General features: G+C 36.6%; 1 protein-coding gene and 1 long non-coding RNA gene across 2 annotated transcripts in view; one reads left to right on the forward strand and one right to left on the reverse strand.

Moving 5' to 3' along the window:
• The first annotated feature begins 98 nt into the window (after nt 1-98).
• Nucleotides 99-23,649, forward strand: LOC120299107. The gene is made up of 5 exons (XR_005554339.1): nt 99-207; nt 9,973-10,114; nt 21,638-21,798; nt 22,248-22,335; nt 22,702-23,649. It is a non-coding gene; the product is annotated as an uncharacterized LOC120299107 (long non-coding RNA).
• Nucleotides 3,457-27,025, reverse strand: part of MTMR9 (myotubularin related protein 9) — a 34,248-nt gene continuing 10,679 nt past the window's right edge. The window contains exons 4-11 of the mRNA XM_039323554.1: nt 25,271-25,396; nt 22,223-22,396; nt 20,700-20,917; nt 19,000-19,161; nt 18,255-18,396; nt 10,257-10,477; nt 8,665-8,816; nt 3,457-7,225 (exon numbers count right to left, since the gene is read on the reverse strand). Of these exons, the coding sequence (XP_039179488.1) occupies nt 7,047-7,225; nt 8,665-8,816; nt 10,257-10,477; nt 18,255-18,396; nt 19,000-19,161; nt 20,700-20,917; nt 22,223-22,396; nt 25,271-25,396 (1,374 nt within the window). The 3' untranslated portion in view covers nt 3,457-7,046. The remainder of the gene's footprint in view (nt 7,226-8,664; nt 8,817-10,256; nt 10,478-18,254; nt 18,397-18,999; nt 19,162-20,699; nt 20,918-22,222; nt 22,397-25,270; nt 25,397-27,025) is intronic.

The raw sequence follows: 27,025 nt of genomic DNA on the forward strand, positions 1-27,025 counted from the left end.
TCCTCAATGCACCGGCCTCTGAGCGGAAGAAACCGCACCTCGCCATTGACATTGCTGGCAAGGGGCCACTGGCATCTACTGCGGTTACCATGGGAACATTTGGATTAGATTTGAGCGGCTCGCTCCGAAAAAGAACAGGCAGGGGAACGGCAGTGACGTGTAGAAAACGAAATCAATGACCCGATGTGACGTTACTTCTATTTATAGGTAAATGTGGCTTTGTCTTTTTTTTCGTTAATTATTGAAGGAACAGTGCAGGTTGAATGATGCCGGAGTTTTCACAAAGGGGTAACAACATAAAATAAAAATGTTCGGTTTGGTTGCTCAGCAGCTCTAAAGCAGGTGAGATTTAGATGGCAACCTCTCTAAATAATAGTCATCACCACAGTTGTTGAGAATGTAACAACAAGCCTATTCTTTAGTTACATTATTAATTGGCTATAATATGGTGCCTTTCAGATTTGAATTGTTAATAGATTGTGCAAGAAGCAAGGATTATAATTTGTACTGACTCTAAAAGACTTGGGTTTTTGTTTTTCTCAAAAGATAGCACATAAGTTCAATTAAATACATCTTAAAAGGCATAGATGCAATTTCAGTACATATAACACAATGACTAAAATTTCTGTTAAATTTTAGGGGCAACATTAATATAATTGAAATGCATTTCACATGGAGATTCATATATATTTAAGAAGGATTCCAAGGTTAATTCCTATTAAATACCGTACACATAAATAAGTTTATGAGAAATAAACTTAAGGCAGACTAAAGTTCCCAAATATCTTTGGCCAGTCTTAAGTTACTATGTGATAAGAAACTTTCACCAACTTTCTATAAGTGGATTACAATAATAATTGTTAACAGAGAGTTTTGCAACTATAATTTGTTTTGTTTTAGTATTCTTCCTGTTAACTATTTTGTCATTAATATATTATGTAGAAGACAGGTCAATAACTTGCAAATAGATTAGGTTAAAAAAATTGGGGGGGAGGGCTGTTTCACAAGGGGTAGGAATCAATGTAGCAATGTATTATTAATATTCAATTAGGGGGATAGGTGTTGGGTTTTTTTGATGCACCTTTTTCTTTTTTAATGCCTTGACTGTTTTGTGGTTTCCTTTTTGTATTTTTTGGAGTTTTGTATTTTGTATTTATTTTGTCTTGAATAAAATAAAATAGTAAAAAAAGGAATATTTATTTTCAGTCTTGAAAGCTAGACCAGGGATGTCAAATCCGCAATGTCACATGACATATCGCAATGTGTCGCGGCTTTTTTTGCCATTGCCAGCAATGGGGTAGGTGCGATTTTGTTATAATGGATCTGGCCCGTGGGCCGGCACTTTGACACCCTTATTCTAGACATATTTGCTTATAGATAAATATCCACATTTTGATCCCAAAACTACACGAGAAATTGACATTGTGCAATAACCCTAATTTGAAAATAGCAGAGGATGTTTTACTAGAATGCTTGGTCCAAATAAGGGATAATTGATTTATAAAGGTTGTCTAAAAGTCATGTATTATGAATATGGTTTATTTATAACCTCCTGTTGGTAATAGATACAACTGAAGTATGTACTGACTAAGCAATATGACTCAGATGTGTTAACAGCCTGGAAGCTGACCTGAAATATTAGGAAGTGATGCAGTGCTTGAACTGAAACCAAGAATCCAATTTTATAAGAAACTAAAAAGTAGAATGGAAGTTAACATAACTTCAGGTATATTATTATGGAATGAAGAATTGGAATATGCAATCTTGGAAAATCAATCAATTAAAATTTTAAGAAATGTAAACTTGTCTTATGTTTTAAGAATGAAATAAATTCAGTTGAAAACATATATTTATTTGATGTGTATCCCCCATCTCATCATAACAACTGTGAGAGGCTAATAACATGAACCCCCTATCTGTGGTACTGAATCCTTCCAAGAAGAGTTGGATATTAGATCTCTATTGTGGGGAAACTACAAGAAATTTCAAAGTTCTAGCCAATGTGATTCGCTCTTGCCTAGCTTTGTCTTTGTTTTACTTTCAAATCATTGTGTGTATTAATGGGATTTTGGAAAGAAGTATAACAGATAAAGACATAAATATGAACCATATTCCTAAAATAGGGAATTTATCATTTTATGAAACCCTTTGATTCTACTGAACCTGGGACACAGCAAAAGGATTTAATTCTACATAAATGTAAAGAAATTTAACTATCCTGATATTAAAAAATGAATTCAAGATATGCATGTTTTGCTTATTTTTGAAAAGATTTTATATTCTAAAAATGAGAAGATGAAGCAATGTTCCCATATGGTCTAAATTTAATGATAAACTTATGAATTTAAATTCTACGTTGATAGTAATTAATCATTACATTGATTTTATATAATTTTTCTTTTTTGCTTATATTTCCTTTTTAAAATTAATATCAGGTTCCTATCTTTATGTATTACATCCTCAACCTAAACCAAGGTCTCTTCACTGAAGGTTGTGGACTATAATCTACCATCCTGGCTTAATAGAGTTTGGTAGACAGATGTTTTTGACTTCCAAGTCTAGAACTGATAAGAGAGAGTAGTAAGTAACCTGACCAGAACTAGAACTGGGTCTCCCTATTAGCACTTTAAGTGCTATACTATGCTGAATGTCATAACCAATATATTTGTATATTCTGTTAGTATTCGAGCTCTTGTACTTCACTCTTCAAAATAAATTATTTTTAAAAAGAAATGAAACTTAAATATGAAGAAATCTTTTTGAAAATGGGTTCTGTCAAAATCAAAAACAAATGGGAATATATTTATTAAGGATTTTCTTTTAGCCAGACTGAAACTAACGTTACACAATCATCCCAGAAAAGACAGACAGGCAGAGGTGGTCCTGCAGGTATTCTAGCCCTATGTCATGAAGGGCTTTATAAGTAACGACCAGCATCTTGAAAAGGCTACTGGGAGGCAGCATAGCTTGTGGAGCAGTGGTGTTACATGGGTATTACATGTGGAATGCCAAAACCTGCCAAAGGAACAGTAGGCAAAAATCTATATCCATCCATCCTTGCAAAGAATAGATGGGGGGTGGGGGGAAGAGACATTAACTGTCTGTAAATTAATAATCTCTAGTCATAACATTAGTTGTTCCTCCATAAGGATCTACCAATTAATCTTTTCTCACATATAAAAGCATGGAAGCATGTATACATTTCCTCTTCTCCTAAAATCTAGCAGAAACAATGAGGGAAATGGAGAGGAAGGAAGTGATGAGGTGAGGGCAAAGGTAACCCATTTAGATGCTGGGGTCAGGCACTCCTAGAGAGCAGCTTATTTTATTTTTATCAGGCCGGCAATTCACCAGACCAGCAAATTTGGTACTTTGAAAAACAGGCAACACCTTAAGACACCTACTGTAGAATAAGTTATGGAACTATCAGATGCTAGAAAAATATTAACCATCCAATAAAAGAGTAACTTCTCAAGTTTATTTTGATTTTTAAAACTGAAGACTTCACGAATGCTGAGGCAGCAATTTCAAATAATTACAGCAGGCAGATTGTAGCCAAAAATTGTTAATATTGGCAAGAGCTGGCATCTATCCACACAATATAATTAGATTATTTTTGCAGAGCCCAAGAGAGAGTGGAAGGCGACCCTAGTCATATGAAATGTTCAGTTGTAGAAATGAAACCAGGTTACTCTTTTCTACACAATTCACTATTACAATACATAGAATCCCTATAACAGTATTCAGAATTTACCTCAATTCTCTGTCTCACGTGCAGACATTAGGAGGAAAAAAAAAACACAAAGATTTAGACATTTTAGAAAATGACAAACCTTCATAAGTATGATTTTGTAATAGCCACTACAAGAAGTATTGATATTTAGGTTTGTTGAAATCAAGCAGGCAAACCAAGATGGGCCATCTTTGCACTGTTATAAAGGACCTAATTTTTAATGAGGAAAATAAGTTCCAGAATTCATAGTAGTATGAAAATACAATTGATTTTTTTTTTCTGGAAAAGGGTGAAATGTTAACCAATCTTGAAACTATTATGAAACCATATGAAATGACATATTTATAACTGTTAACGCAATTGTACTAAGATCTAATTCATGCAAATAATAAATACTGCATTGTAAATATTGTTATTTACACTTCCCTTTAATAAAACACACCTTTCAAAAACTATCAAAAATTAACTATTAAGATTATGAATAGTTTACAACCAATTCTTGAAGATAATGAGCTATATCATAAATATCATATGCAAAAATCACATCAAAACTTAACAAGAAAATAACTTCGAAATAAACAGATATGCAGTCTATTTATTTCAACATTTTAGAGTGGTGCCAGTTAAAAGTCCATTTGAGGGTAGAAGTTGATTATGGCGAAAAGGTTATGGTTGGGCTTAAAACATAAGAGTGAAATCCATATAAAAGTTGCCAAACTAAGCTGAAAATAGTTCAGGGTGAAGATTCTGAACTTTCATCCCTGATATTTTACCTTTTCCCAGAAATTCAATGGCAGTAACATCCTGGTTAACCTGTTAAACCAAGCAACCCTATAATGTGCCATAATTTCCAACAACCACAAAATCATAGAAAGGCAAGTATAGGTGAAGTTAGCCCACATCTCCTGGTTAGTTCAACTGGATATTGTCCTAGCTACTGAGAAAAAGGATAGCACCTAAAAAAATGCCCATTCCCAGTTTCCCCTCTGCTCTGTTATTCTAATACCGCATGACTACCTTTGTGTGATATCCAAATGAATTTGAAAATGTCCCTTTGTTGTTCTAAACCTTGTAGTGGCAAATACATGTGTCTGGTAAGTCCAACCATTATTGGTAAAGTCCTGGAACAGGCTTGCAGCTTCCAATCTATTGTGAAGAGCAAGCTATCACTCTACTTAGGAAGAAATGTATCTTAGTAAAAATAACAAGAGTTACAGACAGTACTAATTCTGAGCAGCATTCCTTGAAGAAAATGAATACTGTACATTCCTGGCTCTTCCAAAAGGATTTGGGGAGAGGTGCAAGGAGATGATGAGCAGGTTAGGTTAGGCACATTTATCCACAATTCCAAGTCTTCCTCCGCACCAAAAAAAAAAAAAAAAAAAAAGCGCCACATGTTGTTCCTACTCCAAAATATTTAGTAAAATTCATTAAAAGGGATGATATATTTCACATTAACAATAAAATGCTGAATGCTCTATTGTTTCAGCAATGCAATTGTATTATGTTGCATTTTCAGGAGGGGAACCTCTTATACTGTCAGCTAAGTTGACATGGTGGCAAAGAATAAAATGTGTTCGTTCAAGAGACACTGTCTCTAAAAAAAAGCTTCTGATCAAAATGGGGAAATTTTTAAAAATCCACATCAGATCAAGAAGGGTTGTATGTTCCAAAGATCAGGAAACAGACATGTCTAGTGAGATAGATATCTGAAGAAAATAGAATAAAACAGGCAGTTATTTCTTTTAAGTGGTATAGAAAAAGAAGTATTATAGAACATTCAAAGAAACAGAGCAAAACACAAAGTAAGGCCTCTTACTTGTAGATGTTAAAAAAATGAAAGCATAGCTATATTCCTCAAAAGCCTTTGACTAAGAGGAAATTCTACAACAGAATGCAGTTCTGACATATATACCTAACATTAGTAATTTGTTAAAGGCTTTAACAAGTGTGAGCATGCATAACACAGATACTCCCTCTTCAATGATGTTTGAATATGCTTTAGTTCCATAGGAATAGGACAAATCAACCCCCAGGCCAAATTGACTTAAACTGCAAACCAAGCTGAATCCAGATTATGAAGTGGATATATTTAAATTCTCCTCCTACCTTCAGCTTAACATACTAGCAGAAAGCTAACGATAAGAAGCTTCCATGTTGGGCGAAGTCATTTCACTGTTAGTGATAACAACCTATGGATCAAAGTTACTTAGGTTTCATGCTGTTGGTGCTATATGCATTACTTATCCATCAGTCAAGCTATACTTTTAGCCAAATAGTGCATTTTGTTAAGGAATACAAATCCATGTATTTGCATAAATATCCAGATACAGTCTCCCCAACTGAGAAGTGATTCAATGATACAGCAAAACCATCCAAACATTACACCAAATTGGTTACATGTGAGAAAAGCTTGCATTTACTATAGCAGATACTATGTATCTATAGAAGACACATTCCCATTTTGGCAAGTTAGCATTTCCAGACAGGTCAACAAAAATAAAAACAATGAAAATATTTTTTCACTAAAAATAGAGAAGTTCCCACATCTTTATGGATAGCATTCCAAAATGTACCTTCCTACCAGTTGTACATAATCTACTTCCTGTTGAAGAAATGAATGTGATCAGCCCTGCCTGCTCCATCTAGTGTTGGAGGGTAGAGAAAATGTAATAAAAAGTCTTGCTTTTTATTGGACACTTTTTTGTTTTCATTTCTGCAAGTTGCAGTGTGGAATAAGGAACACAGAAAAAGATTGTTTTGTGACTGAAGGTCCTATCCAAGTTACAGTGTCTTAAACAAGAACAAAAAAGTTTACTTTGAGGAAGAAAGGAAAAATTTAGAATTGCCTTACCACAGTGATCCCAAAGATCAACCTTTACAAAGCATGGAAACTCTCACAATATTGGCCAGATGCAGAATGAAAATTTCCACAAAGCTAAAAGCACCCCTATTGTCTCACTGATGTTTGTAGTGGTTAAAAACCTGAGTGACACTGTAACCGAACACACAATTTATTAAAGATGAAACACCTCTCCGGAGGGGACAAGGAGGGACAACAACCAGCTAAATTATAAGTTTCATCATGTAAACAAAAACAAGCACCACATTCCTAAATGGAGGTGGATGACAATAGTGCCAAGTGAGGAACTCTGAAGCAAAAAAAAAAAAGAAAGAAAGAAAGAAAAGGTTCAACCTGATTGCACCAAAAAGGAGCTTGAGCGCATGCAAGTCTTATTTGTTTAGTGCTTAGTGTGTAGAAGTGACTCGCTTAACCAAGAAGAAACAATCTGGCCCTATATTGTTCCAGATTTCAGGGGCTCTCTGGTATCCCATCATCCTGTGTGTTGTCATCTATCTCCAGCTCCGCTAGCTGCCGTCTCAGCATGTTGACTTTCACTTGGAGTTCCTTGTTATATTTTATAATGTTGATCATTTCTTCATAAGATTCATCCACAAATTTGGAGGATCTGTTCCAGCGAAGAAAAACTCCTGGGGGTAATAAAAAACAACAACAAAAACCACTTTTAAAAATGCTTTCTATTTCATAAAAATCAGTACTGGGGAAATGGTAATATAATTTTATTTATGCAATGCTTTCATTTCATGAATAAAAGAATCTAAAATATGGGGATAGTGTAGGGAAGAGCAAGAACAATCAGGTGCTGCTTCATCTTCTTCAGATTACTTTGATCTCAAATGACTAGTCCTGACAGAAAAGTTAGTGGAGGAAGCTCTCCATTCTGGCAAGATACAAAAACTGAGTCACACAGCACAATCATCTGTGACCTGATGGATTATTAGAAGCTCCCTTCCAACAAGCTAGAAAAGTCTGTCAATGAGTTCAGCTTTGTTTTTCTGTTAACTCCCAGAAAGCAAAACCAAGCAATACAGGCTGGCTCTCTAGTAGCTCCTCTAAAAAATAATAATAAATTAAAAAAAAACAGTAAGAAGATCACATTAGTTGTGAATTTCTACCGGCTTTCTTTCTTAGAGTGAGGTAGCTGTGAACATTTTAAAGAGGAATGTTATACAACTATGTATCTCTCTATGGAACAATTTTCAATAATGAAGGTAGGAACAACTGTTAGTTTAACAGCTCTGCAAATATTAAACCTTACCCTATACTGTGAAAAGGTCTTTTTTTGTTAAATTGGACCTCAAGATGACAGAAAGCTGGCAGCAGTGAGTAGATCATTGCACACATGCACCCCCTCCCCTTCAAATGAAAAAAAAATTAAGTCTAGTGGAAATTTAGCACCACCCTGGTTTTTTTATTTTCAAAAAAAGAAAAAAGGAAATAAAATTAACTCCACTGAAAAAACATACTGACAAATTCTGGCAATGTCATCAGAAGAGAGGAAGGACAGCTGTTTGCAGCCTGTGGGCAACGGCCTCCCTATTCTGGCTTTGCAAAGATTCTGAGGGAAGGAGCTATTCAAATATTACCTATACGGTAATATTAGATAAGGCTTCAATGTAGAAAAGTGCCTGGCTACTTATATTCATATAATTACTGCTATAAACATGGATTTAAGAAAGATTTTTAAATCTGCAAGGCTTGAAAAAATTCATCTCTTATATCTTATCTGTTATTTCTCAAATGGCAGGAGAAACAAAACAGGCCTTCTAATGCCGATCAGAGCAGGAGATGTTATATATAGGAGAGGAGGAAGCACTTCAGACTTTCTGATCATAGTGGAAAAATAGTAGAGATACATACTTCAGCCAGCCAGCACTACTTAATATTCATGTTTCTGGACTCTTTCCATGGAGAATATGTGACAGAAACCAACCTGGAGTATAGGTATGAATGACTGAGACCACATCTGCCTGGACTCTGTTTAGTGGCAGGTAACTAATGTCACCAATAAGGAAGAAGAGCAAATCTGATATCTTAAGCCCTCCAAATCTGCTTGGAGATGACGTACCTTCCCACAGCTGCAGACTTTGTGGTGCAACGGAAGGCCAGATGACTAGACTGTTGGCTTCAAAGAGAGGATTCTTAAATCGATTGAGCTCTTCTGGCCTATTCACCCAGGACCACAAGGACATTGTCTTCTGAGACAACTTAAGCTTAGACCTGGCGAAAAATTAGAAGTAAATACAAATGCTCCAAATTTGAAAAAGCCAGCAGAATTATCTGTTCTATTCACAACATTTGCAGTTGAACCTGGAGAAGAGATTTTTTTTTATGTGAAAGACTGAATTAAAAAAAAAAAAGCTCTACAACTTCTGTAACACAAATGAAAAGGAACCATGCCTTTTCAATTTGCAAATAATAGTATGAGAGAACAAAACAAGATGATACAAAAAAAATTTCTAGCTAGTAAATTCAGTCCTGGAGAAACTGTAAAGTAGGTGTTCCTGTACTAAAACATTAAAAAGAAAAAAGTGTGCAGGATATTCTGTATATTGTCAAAACAAATGGTCTGTACAACTGTACTAAAGAAAACAAAGGAAGCCAATGAATAAAGAAAACATATATTTAGTATATATATATGTCTTCTTGGTATTCCTTGAAAATATAAACTGTGCTTTCAGTTAAGTTTTAGCAGTATGAGATGCAAGATCCCCCTTGCAGCCAGAAACACTATAGGATTTCAAAGTGATCTTTGAAACACAACCATGCAATATTTGCAAGAAATTCAAAGTAAACACAGAGACAACACTGCTTGATTAGAGGGGAAACATATACATTAAGTAAGGAAGATATACTCTCTGCTAAGTTAGATCACCAATTCATCACTGTAGTCCTTAGATCTTTAAATATTCAGGCAATCTTTCTAAACCTTGATATCCACAGTTTTCGTTAATTCAAAGTTGGAAAATGTTTTAGTATTTATAGGCTATGACTCCTCCCAGAAGCTGTTGTGGACAAGACTCAGATATTGTCCTGATAGCAAAGGGAGAAGGCCAAGATTGTTGTAATTTGTTTCTGTGTTTGGGGTTGTGGTTCTGTTTCGTTTTTTGCTTACTTTACCTATTATGTCTATCAGCAAGAAACTATATCTCTTGTTTCACACCCAAATTCCATCCATGTGATTCCAAAAACTATTGTGAACTTCAGGTTACATGGTTAAATGCAACTGTGCTCAAAACAGTGTCAGAATAACTATTCCTGCTATTATCTCCTTTGGGATCACAGACAGAGAATAGCTGACCTGCAAAAGCTCTATCAGTCTTTGACAGCTCAAAAAAGACCCTCACCATTTTCCAAAACCCTTTTCTTCATCCAGTGGTACATTCTACCATATTGGTGCCATGTCTTCCTATACGTGGAAAGAGGCCTATGAGGGATGGACTTGAGGAGAGGGAAGACTTCAAGAAACCTGCACAACCATGTCTGGAATAGATGAACTAATCCCAATTTGATAAAAGGTACAGCTCATGTGCAAACTTGAAATCTTTTAAATTAATAGCCAAGACTCCCATAATCTTAATACTAATGACATAAATACTGCCTTGAATGAACAGTAATATTGCTTAGCCTCCAAGAAACTCAGGAAAAAAGTTCATCTACCTTTCATTTTCATTGTTACCCAGGAAGGTTCCAAACTGAGAGGCGTAAGAATGTTCAAAGAGCATGATGAGAAAATGATAGTTGAACTCAAAGGAGCAAGGGAACTGGCGAAGGATCTGCCAGACGCAATCCAAGAAAAGGAGGAATACAGGAGCCTCCCATTTCTGCTTGCTATTTGAATAAGCTGACTGGGCACAGCGCTGTTGAAATGGGTGGCCAGCCTGTAATGTAATAGCATAAAAATATATACATTATATATATATATACATATAAAATCATGTACTGGTTATAAGAAATATTAGCTATTTCTATTACAGCAAATTCTCCTTTTATGAAATAATGACTAATATTAATAAAATTTATTCTGGGTTGCATAAAACATACTACGATATAGAATTATAGTTGGAAGGGGCTAGCTAGACCATAAAGCTCAAACTCTTGCTTAGCATAGAAACCCAAATGACAAATAGTTCTCTTACTTGTGAAGCATCTAGTAAAAAGGAGACTCTTGTAATAGTTGAATTGTTTTATTGTTAGAAAGTGTTCCTTTTTAGTATTCAATGGAGGCTGTCTTTTTCTTACTTAAGTCCACTGGGATGTTAGAGTTAGGTTTATTTATTTAAATTTATTAGCCACACAATTTTAACGGATTCTAGCTACATACAAAACTAGAAGAAAATATAAAAGCAGCTAATAGGTGGACAGCCCAGACTAAAATGATCTAATAAACAACAAAGTTGACAAAACAAATCAGGGGCCTTAAACAACAAACCTCAACTCTAGAATCCAATCTTGTTGGTCACCGGGACCAGAGGTTTAGTTTTCCCCTTAAAAATACAACATTGTATCACAGCTGCAGTTCAATTCCACACCTGTGACCAAAGTCAAGTTTTCAAAGCTTTCTAGAATTCTAGGAGAGAATATGCTAGCCTTATCTCTACAGGGATATTGTTCCAGATTGTATGGATGACAATAGAGAAGACATCACAAGATGTCAATGTTTAATAAAGGGATCTGAAGCACATCTACTCTATTGGATCATGCCAGGTGGCAGATACAGAAATAAGCAATCTCTCTTGATATCTAGGCCCTATGCCATAAGAGAGCTTTGTAGGCAATACCCAGCACCTTGAGTTGTACTTGGAAGCCAACTGGCAGTCAATGCAACTCACGTAGCAGTGGTGACATATTTTATGCAACCCAGTATAAATCTTTATTAATATTAGTCATTATTCATAATTATTGCTCACACCATTGCATTTTGAAGCAGCTGTAGCTTCTGGCTGGTTTTCAAGGGTAGCCTCATGTAAAGTGCATTGTAATAATCCAATTGTGAGATGATCAAGGCACAAGTAACCATCTGAAGAGTCTCCCGGTCAAAGAAAGGGCACAACTGGTGCAGATGATGAAGCTGCAAAAAGGCCCTCCAGGCAGTAGCTTGAAGTCTAGAAGAACCTTTCTGGAAGTTTGGGGGGGCCCTGCATTTTCACAATGTTTGCAGCCACCTTGTTCTCTCCACTCAGTTGATGACTTAATTAAAAATCTTTAGTAGATATTTGCAGAAAGATATTTGCAGAAAGAGCTGGTATCAGGCACATTTGGAACCAGTCAAATAGTATTTGACTGGTGATACATTTAGGAAAAGTAATTAGGGAATTAATAAAGGCAACAAAAAACTCGCAGACGGGAACAGGAAAATTATAACATCATTCTTCTATCATTTCCCAATGTTTATACAGTATTTGACATTGAGATAAGCAACACACTCAAAATTGGTAAACATTCATAGTTCCATGAATTTGTCTAGTTTTTTTAAAATTCTAAACCAGTGTCCACTATCAATCCAATGAGAGAGGAGCTCCATTATTCAATTATGTTGTATTAAAAAAAAAAAAAAACCTTTTTATCAATTTACCTCCATTTAGCTTCAATGTATAACCCTGACTTTCAGCATTATGACAGAGAGGGAAAAAATCTATTTCATGCATGCTTTTCTATGTCTCTATTATATTTTCTCTTACTTCACCCTGCATCAAGCTCTACCATTAGGTTGTAAGGATTAAGGAGCTGAACTAGGACTGGACAACTCTGTGTTCAACTTCAGCCTCTACCTCACAAATTCAAGGGATGATTTGGGGCCAATCACTATTTCCAAGTAACTTACTCCCAGTTTACTGTAGGGGAAAAAATCCACAGGCAGGAATACTATTTATATTGTCTTGAATTCCTACAAGGAAAGGCAGGACATTAACTAACAAATATATTACCTTCAAATATTCTAAATGCTATCATTTATTTTCCCAAACTCTCTTCTAGTCTCCTGATTACTTGACTTGTTCTCTTCATGACTTTTTCCAAGTTCTACAATGTAGTTTTAAGATGAAGTGACCCGTTCACAGAGAAGATGAAAATCTTATTAAGCAAGTGAAGGATCAAAGACAAACCCACATTAAGAGGATCTATGGGGTTTTAGTTGAATTGGATTCAGAAACGGAACTAATTAAAGATTGTATGATTAGATGGGCGCAGAATTTTGGTGAGCCAGTTCCATTGGACACCTGGGAAATTATTTGGGTGAGAAATGTCAAATTTACACAAGCACAGAACTTAAGGGAGAATTTTTATAAAATGTTTTATAGATGGCACCTTGATCCACAAAAAATGTCTTTTATGTACCCTGACTTACAACCTAAATGTTGGAGATGTGGTTGTATGGATGCTACTTATTATCATATTTGGTGGTCGTGCAGAGAGATAAAAGCATTCTGGATTAAGATATGGTGGAATATCCAGAGAATTTTTAAAAGGAGGGTAAAATTTACTCCACAATTATTTTTGTTAGGTATAGTTACTGATTGTGATACAAAGGAGGTTATATTGATGTTAAACTTGATAACAGCTGCGAGGCTGTTAGTAGGACAATATTGGAAGAAGGAATCTTTGCCTACATTGCAGGAATGGTTTCTTAAAGTGTCTCATTTGGCGGAAATGGCAAAGATTTCGGCTTTCTTAAAGGGACAAACGCAAGAGAAATTTCTTGCTGTTTGGGATAAATGGATAAAATTCATACAATTTAAATTTGATATAAAAAAATATTATATAGTTTTTTCATAATTTTTAACTTTATATATATATATATTTTCTATTTTATATTCTTTTTTTATAATTTTTTTTAACTTTTTCTTTAATTAAGCCTATATTCTGCTCTGGGAGGTCCTGGGGGGGGGAAGGGGGGGTTTGGGTAGGGGTGGGGGAAGGGGGGTTTTGTTGGGTAATGTTTGTTTTTTATTTGTATATGTTGTTTTTTGTTTTTGTATTGTTTCTTATTTTTTGTAAAATTTATAAAACTCTTTAATAAAAAAAAAAAAAAAAAAAAGATGAAGTGACCCAAATTGCACACAATGCAGTAAATAAAAAATCTAACATTGACAGAAAAGTGATGTTGTAAAATCAACAACTAAGCATGTTAAGTATTAGGACTGTCTTCTCCAAACAAATGGTCTCAAAGTAACATTGAAGGATAGCTTCCATTATCTCCAGCCAATATACAAATTGGAAGGCACTAGATAAAGAAGGTTGGGCACTGTACTACTTAATCTAATCTTCCCATTCCCCAAAAAACTAAGCATCGAGGCAGACATGGAAGCAGCTTATTGATCAACAGGGTATGCTCTTCACTGGCTTCATTACCAGATGATTAAAAAATACCTATGCAGTAGTAAATGGAATCTAGAAGTATGCAAACCTATTCTTCAGAATATATATTGCTCCAGGCAAACAACACAGGATTCTTTTTTTTTTTCTTACACTCTTCCGGTGAGTTTCCCAGAGACATAATTTTCAAAGGATCAGAGAAAGGAGAAACTTCCTAACAGTGAGGACAATTAACCAGTGGAACAGCTTGCCTTCAGACTTTGTGGGTGCTTCATCACTTGAGGTTTTTAAGAGACTGGACAGCCATTTGTCTGAAATGATATAGAGACTCCTGCTTAAGCAGGGGGCTGGAGTAGAATACCTCCAAGGTTCCTTCCAGCTCTACTCTGATTGATTGAAAGTCACATTTGAAAATAAGATGCTGAATTGATCTCATTCAGGATCCAATCTGGGTCGATCACCGGGAATAGAGATTTTGTCTTCCAAGCTTTCGGACTCGTGCTGGAGCCCATCCTCAGGGAACTTCTCTCTAATAGTGTATGTGCTGTTCTGTGTGTAGTATTTATAGTGCCTGCTGTAAGTGACTTTTTAGATATTGATTGGGGTATGTTGATGGCTGGCTTTTAAGTCATTAGCTGTCATTTGCTAGTGTTGCCCAGCTCTTGCCTTCTAAGTACTTGATAGCCTGGTGGTAAATCAGCACTCCTATTGACTGACGAGGAGCCTGTTTCCCAGGCTTCAATCACTTCCCTGGCTGTTGTGCTTGCTCTTCCAAGAATTTTAGTAGCTGCAAAATTGAATGTGTCCCCTTGTTCACTGTAATGTGAGGCTACCAATGAGTTCAGGTCTCCTCATCTGAACGCTTGCTTGTGTTCTTGAAATCTGGTGGTCAGTCTCCTCCCCGTCTGTCCTATATAGTCATAGGAGTAATCCATGCAGGTAATCCATGATCTGATTCAGTAGAGTTGTTCTTAGCCTTATATTGTCAGTCCTGCCTATTTATGCTATCATGGCTTACAATTTTAGGACACTTTTCCTCTTCCACTTTTTTTGTGAAGCATCTTGCATTAATTGTCCAACTGTTTTCCTGATGTCTTACAGAGCATATAAATAGGACAGACACATATGTCTCGCATGGGTCTCTGTGCAAGCTGTTGTGAGGCTTCAAGCCAATGGCAGCAAATTGGCAGTTCTTTTTGAAAGGAAGCCGACACATGAACTCATATTTGAGTCACAGTATATTCCTACCAATTACGGCCTCATAGTGGACTATATCTTGAATGAATGCACAAGAGATGCAGTCTTGTGCAAAACTGCCAACAGTGTAGGAGAGAGATAGCTGAAACATTAAAAATATGCATGGCCACACATTCTTCTTTGTTTTCTTATAAATATAATTTAGTAAGCTCTGGTTTGCTGCTAGAAACTTTCAAATAATTGAAGAATGGGCAGTTCTTTCTCATATTACATTCTTCTCATCTTGATGAGTTAAAACAGTGTTTCCCAAACTTGACAATTTTAAGGCATGTGGACTTCAACTCCCAGAATTCCACAGCCAGCGTTGCTGGCTGTGGAATTCTGGGAGTTGAAGTCCTCATACCTTAAAATTGTCAAGTTTGGGAAACACTAAGTTAAAAGAAGGGTTATAAGGTCAAGGTTGTATCCTTGATAGTATAGACAGCACAGTAAAGCATTAAGAAATAGATTTAATAATCCCCACTGAAGAAAGGCAAAGATGGGCTTGTAAAGATTACATTTTCCAGTTAAAATTATTCCCTTCGTAGTCTTTGGGAATCTGAAGGATTCTTGAACACTCTGTATAGTTTTCAAGGCACAATGGTTAGAATTCTGCTGAGGCCCCGTGAAATGGTAAGATGAGAAAGATCCCTGAATGATTGCTCCCGAGTGTCCTCTCTGCTTACAGGAAGCATCTTGGCTTACTCTGGTGTCTATAGCAATGATGCAAACTAGCAGACAACTGTAGCACAGATGGTTAAATTTAGCAGCAAATTTATATGAGCACAATCTCTCTATGTGTAGTGATGGCAGAGCTTAGTTTTCTACCATCACTATATCACCAGTAAATGGCCAACATAGTTTTCTCAGGCAGGAGGATGGACTGTACAAGGTAAGTCCAGCAGCAGATTCAGCTGAACAGTTAAAAACTTGTAATAAGTTTGTAAAACATTTTAAGGATTAGGTTTTTCACCCCTGACCCAAAGCAAGGTACAAAACTAGTTATTTGCTACAAATGGATGACCTAAAATTACTAGCAAAATCAAAAGCAGAATTTGAATTTCTACTGAACAGTGTTCATGCATTCAGTGACAACATAGGGATGCAATTCAGTCTATCCAAATGTGCAACTTCAATAATTAAAGGAGGCAAAGTTCTTGATGTACTACAGCCAATGAATAAATTACAACTGAAGAATTCCATTAATTAAGATTAATGGAAGCTTCCAGCTTACTACATGAGTAAGTTGAAAAGAATACTAATTTTAATGATATAAAATGAATCTGAAAAATGTTGAAAACAACATTAAATGCAACAAATATAATTAAAGCCATAAATACTTCGGATGATCCAATTAACTGACATGCTGCAGGTAAAATTGACTAAGGCTCTACTTCACCAGAAGTAAAGGTGGGAGGAATTTTTTTTTCAAGTAAAATAGAGGAAGAACAGAAACATAAATTGATTGATTGTATCATACACAATATGGAATCACTACTGGTAGAAGTTTGCAAAGAAAGTTCACAAAATCAGAAGATTATGAAAAGAAAATAAATCTGTTTATGGTCAATATATGCATTTTTTTTCTTTTAATGAGGGGGGGGGGAAATTGCTGAAAACTGAAATTATTAAAAGATGACATTGTGGATCAGTTCAGTAAAGACTAAGCATCGTACAGTTGCAAAATCTGTACACTGGAATTTATGTAAAAGGTTTGGCTTTACTATTAAAAAACTCTGTTATTCTATTCTCTACTCTATTTTTTTCTTGGGACCACAGACTAGAAAATATTTTTCTAAGGAAAATCTTAGAAAATAATATATCAATATTGGTGGGGCTGGTATGGATATTATTATTACTGTATTACATTTATAAATTAGTGTAGTATATACAAATTTCTAAGCAAGGTGGCTTTTTGCAAAGTCAGCAATATCAAATTTAAAATTTCCAAATATTTGGTGAATCTTTGGCACGGTTTTAAAAGCTCCAATTGCTATACAATTATAGTTGACTTTTTCCTCTAAAGTCTTTCAATTAATTTTTGTTACTTTTTCTATTTGATTTTCATCAGTTTGACTCCCCTGAAATTGCTGTATCTATGAACCACATCTTTTTCCTTTCCATAATAGTAATATTATGTTTCAGGTTTCTGATGAATTGTGTTTTAAAACCCTCATGAGAGCTTGATCTCTTATTCTTCAAATAAAAACTTCACCATACTAACTGACTAAATATTTAATCTCCATCATCTGGACAATTACTGGTTTTCCCTGCAGCTATCAAATTTTTCATATGGAAAATACTGAATACACACAGACTAATCATGAGCATATTCAACTTGCACATTAAGCCCAATGTTATACAACTGTTCTTTTTCCAAATAAATATGAACAGATTACAGCTTTAGCTTTGAATAATCTTGTTTTGCTGAGTATCCCGAGAGAAAAAAACAAACAAACCCTGGAGTGGATAACAATTTAAGTTTTATATTACATCCCTCAGTTTTTAAAGGTTTTGCTACATACCAAAATGATTTATTAGATTGGTCTGTCAGCAATCTCATTCAAAAACATTACACATTTCAAAGTAAGAGGATCACTGATTTAAATTCACTCTAATTTACAATTCTTTCATCCAAAATTAAAATGGTTCATCCATATAATACACTCGGCGTGTATTGTGGACAATCTCATTGGGTGGAGGGATGAATATTGCCCTCAGATCTGCCCTCCCAGGTTTTCAGTCTCTTAGCAACCTTGAGTTCAGAGCCAGGATTGTAGCACTAAGAATCTTGCAGTATAACTTGTTTGTATCCAGATAACTTGTTCTTGAGGTAACAAAATGCAAATATCTGGATGTTAATTTGGATTATTGGAACAAGCTAGGCATCTTCTGATGTACTTTACTTTGACTGTCATTAGCAGCCTAGACTCCAGAATAATTTGTCAATATAAAGTGTGACAAACAAACCCATCTATTTCATTTGCCCACAACTGATTCCTGGTAAGATGTTATTCTTTGCATGAATTAACAAATGAATGATGTTCAGCATTTCAGAGATGAAGATACAACATAAAGGTTTGCTGGTGAAAACATAGCAGCTCATACCTGACGCCATTCTCTCTCAATCAGAGCTTCAAAGCCACGAATGGTCCTGCATCTCGGATCCAGAATGATTTGAGCCAGAGAAGTCACCTGTAGTGTTGAATCAGTGCCTTCTGTTCCATGAATCAAGACAGATGCTCCTTCCCTAGGAGAGAAAATATGTTTCAAGAAAAGGAACTGCTTAATGGGCTTATCATGTATCACCCGTACAGCAAAAGAAGATTATCTAGCGGAGAAACAGGTTCAGTTCATGACTCTGCCTCAAAACGCAAGAACTGAGACTTTCAACCTCCCTCAAAATGCTGTTTCAATTTTCAAAGTTGAACAAAATAGAGGGGGAGGGATATGACATTAACTATCTCCAGTCTACAACATAGTCCTTTCAGCAGTTCCAAGCCACCACTCAGGTGACCTTGAGGATACAGATAAACCCCCAAGTGATAAACCCCCAAGTGGCCTCAATGACTCTCTAAAAGAATGCAAATGACCAGCTGTCTGTAAGGTATATAAATCCTTCCATTCCCCTCTATCCAGCCAGAGCTGAAGAAGCTTCTTGGATGAGAAGCGAAACGTCTTCAAAGAAAAACAAGAAAGTCCAGTTGCCTCTTGAAAAAGCACCTTTGAAATAACCATGACCTGGATGACTGAGAATCTCCATAGACATGCAGGATGTGGTTTTAAGATGAATAACCATACAAATGTTTTAAATAAATAATAAATGAATTGAAGCAGATGCCCAAATGTTTACCTATCAATGCACTGGGCAGCCAAGCAAGCTGTGGTCAGGATTTCCTTGATGTGGGTCAGCCAGTTTGAAGCCTCTAACTTACTTAGCCAGCGATCCATATTATGAGACTGGTCATTACAGGCCTCCACAAGCTTGATAAGACTCTCTTGCAGAATATTGTATCTATAGGCACATTGGGAAGAAAGGGAGACAAACATGAAAACAACCTTACATCCATGATGCACACTTTTACTATCAAAATGGGAACACCTTTTGTATTTCCTATATTCAAGTGTTCAATTTTAAGAAATAGACATAGGATTCTAAATACCATACAATTCCAATATTAGAACTTTTATCAACTATGAGCCAAGCCTCATATCCTGCTAAATGTTTGAAGAGATTTCAGCAGCAGCCAAAAAAGCTAATACAATCCTTGGTTATATAAATAGAGGCATAGAATCAAAATCATGTGATGTATTAGTACCGCTTTATAAAGCCTTAGTAAGGCCAGACCTGGAATACTGCATCCAGTTTTGGTCACCACACTACAAAAAAAGATGTTGAGACTTTAAAAAAGTGAAAAGAAAAGCAACTAAGATGATTAAAGGCCTGGAGATTAAAACATATGAAGAACGGCTGCAGGACTTGGGTTTGGCTACTCTAAAGAAAAGAAGAAATAGGGGAAACATGATCGCAGTATTCTAGAATTTGAGAGGTTGCCACAAAGAGGAGGGAGTCAACTTATTTTCCAAAGCACTAGAGGGCAGGACAAAAAACAATGGATGGAAACTAAATAAGGAGAGAAGCAATCTAGAATTAAGGAGAAACTTCCTAACAGTGAGAACAATTAAACCAGTGGAATAGTTTGCCATTAGAAGTTGTGGGTGCTTCATCACTGGAAGTTTTTAAGAAGAGACTGGACAGTCATTTGTCTGAAATGATATAGGTAGATCTCCTGTTTGAACAGGGGCTTGGATTAGAAGACATCGAAGATCCCTTCCAGCTCTATTTTGATTATCTACTCAGTAGAGTCAAGGTTTCCTTGCATCTCCTGCAAAAAGAGTTGGTTAAAAAGCAGTACATTATACAGAAGATCTTTCTGTCTAGAAACCTGGACACAAGAAAGTTCAAAAGTAATACTGTCTTGCAGAGATAGATCATAGTGAACATGCATTCCCACTGATCCATTGCCATGTTTGCAAGTCCTGAAACCTCTGCAAACACCCAACTGAATTTCTACAATGAAACCCGACAATTCTGTAGTGTAGTTTTTGGATTTTTTTTTAAAGGAAAAGGCTTTAAGCTTCCATTGGATGTTACAAACATTTCCTTCAAACAACACAAAAACAATACACCCTTCATTCTACAACCATCAATTTTCTTAATAAATAACCACCGTAAATTAAATAAAAACATTAAAATATGAGCATCTTCTGCCCCAACACCTGTATATAACCAATGTGCTCCTTACAGCATTTGGGGAACTGCTTCAAAAAAGGTCTTATCTGTTTAAACAAACCTAGAGCTGCTGTTTAAGAAAATACAAAGGTTTCTTATATTAAACTCTGGTGCCTAACCTGGTACTGTTTATTTGTATGAGCAATTGGTTTATCTGTGTATCTCAAATCTCCTAAATCCCATGTTCTAAACTAAAAAAAAAAAGCTTCTAAATTAAATTAAAATTCTTGAAAGCAAGTCTTTCTCATACAGAAACTCACCGCTCAATGGATTTGTGAATTCTTCTCCACTGAGGATAATGAACCTCCTGTTCAAAGCCTCCACCTTTGGCCCGGGCTTGCTGAGCAACATTCAGAGATCGTGTGTCAATGATATATCCACGCTTGCCTGCCCTCAGGGTGGCATTGATCAGCTTCTCATCCTCTTTACAACGCTTCCCATTAGTACCTGTAAGTGGTTGGCTACTGCGCATTATCACCTAAAAGGATCAACAAACTATAGTAAGAATGTGTACCCAGACAAGTCTTCTGTAGTATAAAAGCCAATGTAGTGTTAAAGGTATTCTGTGATTCCATGGGGGAAAATGTTCACCATTCTGGAATAACTGATTGTCACCTCCCAGGTAAATCAGATAGGAAAAACAAGATGACCTAATTCTGTTTTATTGAAGCCTGCATTAAAAGAATCTTGCAAATCTGAAGGCCTCTACTTTTAACTGTTTTAACCATTAAAGTGGGTCCTTCCTAAGTTCCCTTCTCTGACTGCTAAGTGACTGTGGGCTCCTGTTTCTCTTTGTCTGATTGTTTCCTAGACAACATCTCTTCCCCCTTTTCCTCAAAGTCATTCATGCATTTTAATTATACTAACAGAGTAAAAAGGGTTTGTATATTTCACCTGATAATTCAGTTTTTCACTACTAATGTGAAAACACATTTTCCTTAATAAAAGTTGAATGAAATCTGGTACATATATATCCAGGATATAATTCTGTGTTTCAAGTGAGAACAATTTTATGTTGATTTTCAAAGAGATGAGAGAAAAAAAGAAATACAGAAGTGATAGTAAATTTTCTGCAAATATTAAGACAGCAGAATGAAAATTAGCATTTATGTGTAAGTTTGAAGCCTATTTTCATCCCATTTCGCTTTCTTCAGAAGTATGTAAGTTTAATATGACAATAATTCTTATTTGAATACAGCTGATAGACAACTTCTAGGAACACACAACAGGAAAGTAATGACTGTAAAGGTCGAACATATCATCTCATGAAGGGGCAGCAGTTTGTCAAGTGTTATGCTTTTCCATAGGAGTGCACCCACAGTACTCTTCAGATAACTTTAACATATCCTTCTCAAAAAGGTACGTTACTTTCAAATTTATGGTTATGGAACGAAAAGAGAATGATGCTTGTTCAGCTTCCAATAAGCTACTGAATGTGCAGCCTCACTCTCTATTAATATTAAACAATCAGAAAGATTTAAAATAAAAGTGCAAGAACCAATTATAACCTATTGTAAAAAGAATTTCTACATCTTTGGGAATTATTTATATCATTGGGAGCATTTAGTTAATGTAACCACTAAAGTCTCAGGCTGCTAATTGATTCTTCCTAATCATATATCTACCTATTCAGATAATCTTCTCTTCCTGCTACCCCTAAATTCTGAAGCTTCCAGTACAACAATTTCAATTATGGCATTTAAATACTGCAACATACATACATTTTAAATATGTAGTTATTACAAAGAAAACACATGCCTTGTAATCCAAGTGTCCAACTCACCATCCCATTTTTCTTGTGATAATAGCTGAGTACTGGGAAGCGTCCACCATGGCGAAAAGTGGCAACCTTCCATAAAGATTCATCATCAATTGATTTAGGGACAGTGACAACAGGTGGGTAAGAAGGGCAGACTGAGAAATCTTTGTTGATGTAACTCAACCGCCATTCATTTGTCTAGGAAAGAATACTATGTATATAAGAATCCACCAAAATCAGTCTGACCTACTTTCTCTTTCTCGTCATAAATTAATTTAGCTTCAGAATCACTTTGCAATTTTACAAAATAAATCTTTACATAAATATCCATTGCCTAAGTGTATATTTAATTTAACCCATTCAAAGTCTTGGAGATATCCTAACTTTAGAACTACATGGGAAATTCAGAAAGCTGAGGATATTTATTAATTTGATTTTTATGTTGCCCAACTCTAACCAACCTTTAGCTACATCAACAGTCAACCTAATCATTTTAATCCTAGGATGGGAACGATCGAGGAAACTTCTGAGATTCTTGAATGGGAGTTATATGTATCTGGGGGGAAGGATGCTATTCCAGAAGGCAAGAGCTGCAACAGAGAAGACATGCTTCCTTGGTCCCACAAGGGACTTGGAGGATACCCATTCTGCCTGAATGTACCAGTAGGTCAGAAATAATTGGATGGCGGTTGTCCCACAGATTATGAGGCCCTGTGCCACATAGGACTTTAAAGGAGATGTCTAGCACCTTAAAGATACACCTGGAAGCTGAGTGGCAACTAATGCAACATCTGGGCTGTGTTTAAAGCCATCCAAAACTTCCACCATTTCCTTTTCATTCTAAACTGGGGTAACAAAATACAATTGTCATGTTCACATTAAGGGTGATGACCAATCCATTAATTTATTTTGGCACAACACGATGGCCTGATCCCCAGGACATTTAATGTGAGGTACATGTCATAGCAGCAGTGCAAACCTAAAGACCAGAACTACTGTCTGTAATGCTATTACTGCCATTTAAAATGTCTGATAGAAGAAAGATTCTCATTCCATACCAAATGTCCCTCAGTAATATGATCCAGTTGACATTTCTCTAGAAGCCCCTTTCTTTCTTTCACCCAAGTTAATATTGTTTTATTTTCTTTTATAAAACACAAGTACAACATTATATATCTGGGTAATGACTAAACACTCTGATGATATATATAACTTAAACTTTTAAGGCTTAAAAAAGGTTATGTCAATATTAACTATAATTTCTGAAATGTTAATGTTGATAAGTTGTTTAAATGTTAAATCTACACCTGAGTGTAGCATTGATAACAACTGCAAAATGCTTAAATTATAATTTATAGAATAAAGGTATCTATTTTGAGTTTAATACTTAATATTAAGGTCTTCATGTATTGTTACTTGTTGTTTATGTGTATTAGAAAAAAGACTTCTATTCTGATAGGTCTTAGAGAACCAAGTTCTTCCTTTGTGGTTTCCAATTGAGCCCAGAGAACCTACAGAACCATGGGGACCTTCCTTCAGAAATCATTGCGCATATCATCATACAGGATAATTTTGCTCCAGCATTTAAATTCCCCTTCTGGGAAAAGTGGTTGAGAAGATGGTTGCACAACAATTTTAAAGTGCTTTGGATGAAGCGGATCGTCTGGATCCCTTTAAGTCAGGATTCAGACTTGGGTATGGGGTGGAAACAGCACTGGTAACTCCTTTGGATGATCTCTGGCATGTGTGGGATGGAGGTTGGGCATCCATCTTTGCCCTACTTGATGGCTTTCAATATCATCAACCTCTCAGTGGCATTCAATACATAGACCATGGGTATTCTTCTGGATTGGATTGGGATGGGCTGCAGGGTATTGTGCTGGTTCACCTTCTTTCTCCAGATTGGTTCCTCCCACTTTTGGCCCCTACTATGGGAGATGACATAGGCTACAGTGCTTTCCCCTCTCCTATTTAACATCTACATGAGGCTGCTGGATGAGCTCATCCATTGCTGTACTGTGGGAGATCATCAATATGCTGATTATGCCCAATTATACATCTCTGCCCCTGGAGAAATAAGCAATGCTGTGAACATCTTATCATGGTGCCTGGAGGCTGTGAGGATCTGGATGGGAGAACAGACTTCAGCTGAACCTTGCCAAAACTGAGTGGATTTGGGTTTTGGGGTCTACTGGTTCTAAGACTATGCCATCTTTGGTTCTGAATGGGGTGTCACCACCCTATACAGACCTGGTATGCAATCTGGGGAACCTCCTAGATTCGTAAGTCCTGTTTTAAAATCAGGTGATTGCTGTGATTAGGAAAGCCTACATGCTGCTTCATGATGTGTGCCAGTTGCGTCCTTTCCTGGATTGCCAGGTTCTGCTCACGGTCATTCATACCCTTATCACTTCCAGATTGGACTACTATTATGCTGTCCTTGAAGAATATCCGGAAGCTCCAACTGGTTCAGAATGCAGTGGCACAGGCAATTTTTTGTGCTCCAAAATAATGCATATTGTACCTCTGCTCTGTGAACTGCATTAGCTGCCAGTCAGTTTCCAGGTCCAATTTAAGATGTTTGTTTGAACCTTTAAAGCCTTTCTAACATGGGTCTAAGTTATCTGGGGGACCACCATTCCACAATTACATCAGCCTATCCCATTAGATTTGGCAGAAGTATGCTGCAGGTATCATAATCTAAAGACCTGTATTTGGTGGGTCCTAGGAGATGGACCTTGTCTGCTTTAGCACACTCTCTATGGAACATTCTTTCTCCAAAAGTCAGATTAGCCCCACCCATTATCTTGCCAGAAGTCCCTCAAGACCTGATGATGTCTCCAGCCCTTGAGGTCTAAGGGAACTGGAGACATTCTTACATGGCTCCATTGTGGTTGCTCTTGTATATTTTAATTTTTATACTGCTTTTTATTTCTAACAATGACTTTATAATTTTTATAATGACTGTTTTTATACACTGGTTGTTTATTGATTGTTATGCATCATCAAGAGTCGCTTCTGTGAGATGGGTAGGAGTAAAAATATGATTAAAAAATAAAAATAAAAACTTACTATTGAATTGAGAAGTTCAAATTCACTTTCAGGCAAGAATGAATGCCAGCCATCTTCAATTACTTCAAACATGGGTCGATAAAAGAAAGGATACATGAGTGTAATGGAATCCAAGGTAGACAGTGCCTACAGGAAGGGGGAAATGCACACAGTATTACAATGTGCTAGGTGTCCATATAATACAGGACTTTTCAGAGATTGTACCACTTTTAGAATGTGGCAATATTCAAGTACCACCAGTCACCTAGCAGGTGGGTGTGGTCTACTCAACGCCACTCACTGGACACAGTTGACTTGAGAGAGCTGGGCCAGAACAGAACAAGTCACACTGGCTAACTCGATGGGGAGACAACTCGGTGCCCCACAAACTCCTTGCCTCCCCAACTGCTAGCAGCCAAGTGCATGCGTGCACACACACACACACACACCGCATTCCAGGTTTGGGGACTTTTATCCACAGAGGAGGGAGAGCCTTCTCTCTAAGCACAGGCATGATTGGCAATTTGCTAGCTCAGATGTGGATACTAGTCTCCAAGCTTGAAATGTATGTGTGTGTGTGTGTGTGTGTGTGTGTGTGTGTGTGTGTACGTATAGCACGCTAAAGAAATGTTCTTTTCCCAATCTCAGACATTGTTGGTGTTCTACTGTCCGGTGCCCCTCCTGGCAAAGCAGGAGGTGCAGGACGTTGGTAGGAAGCAGTTTCCTCTGAGTCCAACTTCTATCTTGACAGATCTCTGGAGAGCAAGAAGAGGCAGCAGGGGAGCAGCGCTCCTGGGTTCTGCACAAGGGAGGCTGGCCCTTCTCAAAAGAGAATTCCCATTTCCAATTGTGCGTGGTAATGATGCTGGCTTATTGGGGCAGCCTTCCCTCACACAGCTCCCCTGCCACCCCTTCCTCCTCTCCAGAGATCTGCAGGGAAGACAGAGATCTGGAGGGCAAGGTGCAGCCTCCATATTGGCCACTTCTACCTCTCCAGGCCCTCCTCAATTAAACATACATTATATATAAATTAAAACACAGCCAAAAAGAAAACATAGTTAAATCACTAATTATAGCTCTTCACATATTTTCTAGAAAAAAACACCTTTATTGATGTTAAGAAGGAAGAGCAAACCTTATTAAAGAACTCTTAACAGGAAGGGTATTGAAGTCCCCAAAAGGTCTTGTTCTTTCTAATCTGCCTTCCCTTTGAGCTTTAGTTCTCATTATTTTATTATTATGTATTTAAGAAGAAGATCAAAGGCCTTCATAGCTCAGGATACTCACCTTAAAATCAGAACCCTGAAAAATTGAATTAATCCACAATACCGCCTTATGAAGAATGAAGATAATCTTTGGGCCCTGAGAGCATGCAGGTGTCCAGTCAGAATATTAATGGCACACCTATCAGCAACTGGAAGTGCATAAGTCCATGTACTTGCCTTCCCTGTCTCACAACTCAATCCATACATCCTTTAATTTTCAGACACTTTTTTTCCTCATAAGCTCCTTAAAAAACCCACAAGGTATTGTGTAATTAGCAGGAAAAATAACTCTAACACTCCTGAATTCTTTCCCCAGGGAAAAAAGGAAAGTTCACAGCCTGTAGGTTGCTAGCAAAGTCATCAAACAATGTAAAGGCAAGAATAAATAACAAATCAATTTTGCAGCTCTCTCCTGATACTGCATCCTCTTACATCCAGAACGTAGCCTGGGATTGCACAAGGGGCTAGGCTAAAATCGGATTGAGTAGTTTGCAGCCAGGTGTTCAGTACA

This window comes from Crotalus tigris, unplaced genomic scaffold (genome assembly GCF_016545835.1).
Source record: "Crotalus tigris isolate CLP2741 ecotype Arizona unplaced genomic scaffold, ASM1654583v1 scf7180000024277.1505481, whole genome shotgun sequence".
In the NCBI taxonomy this organism is placed as follows: domain Eukaryota; kingdom Metazoa; phylum Chordata; class Lepidosauria; order Squamata; family Viperidae; genus Crotalus; species Crotalus tigris.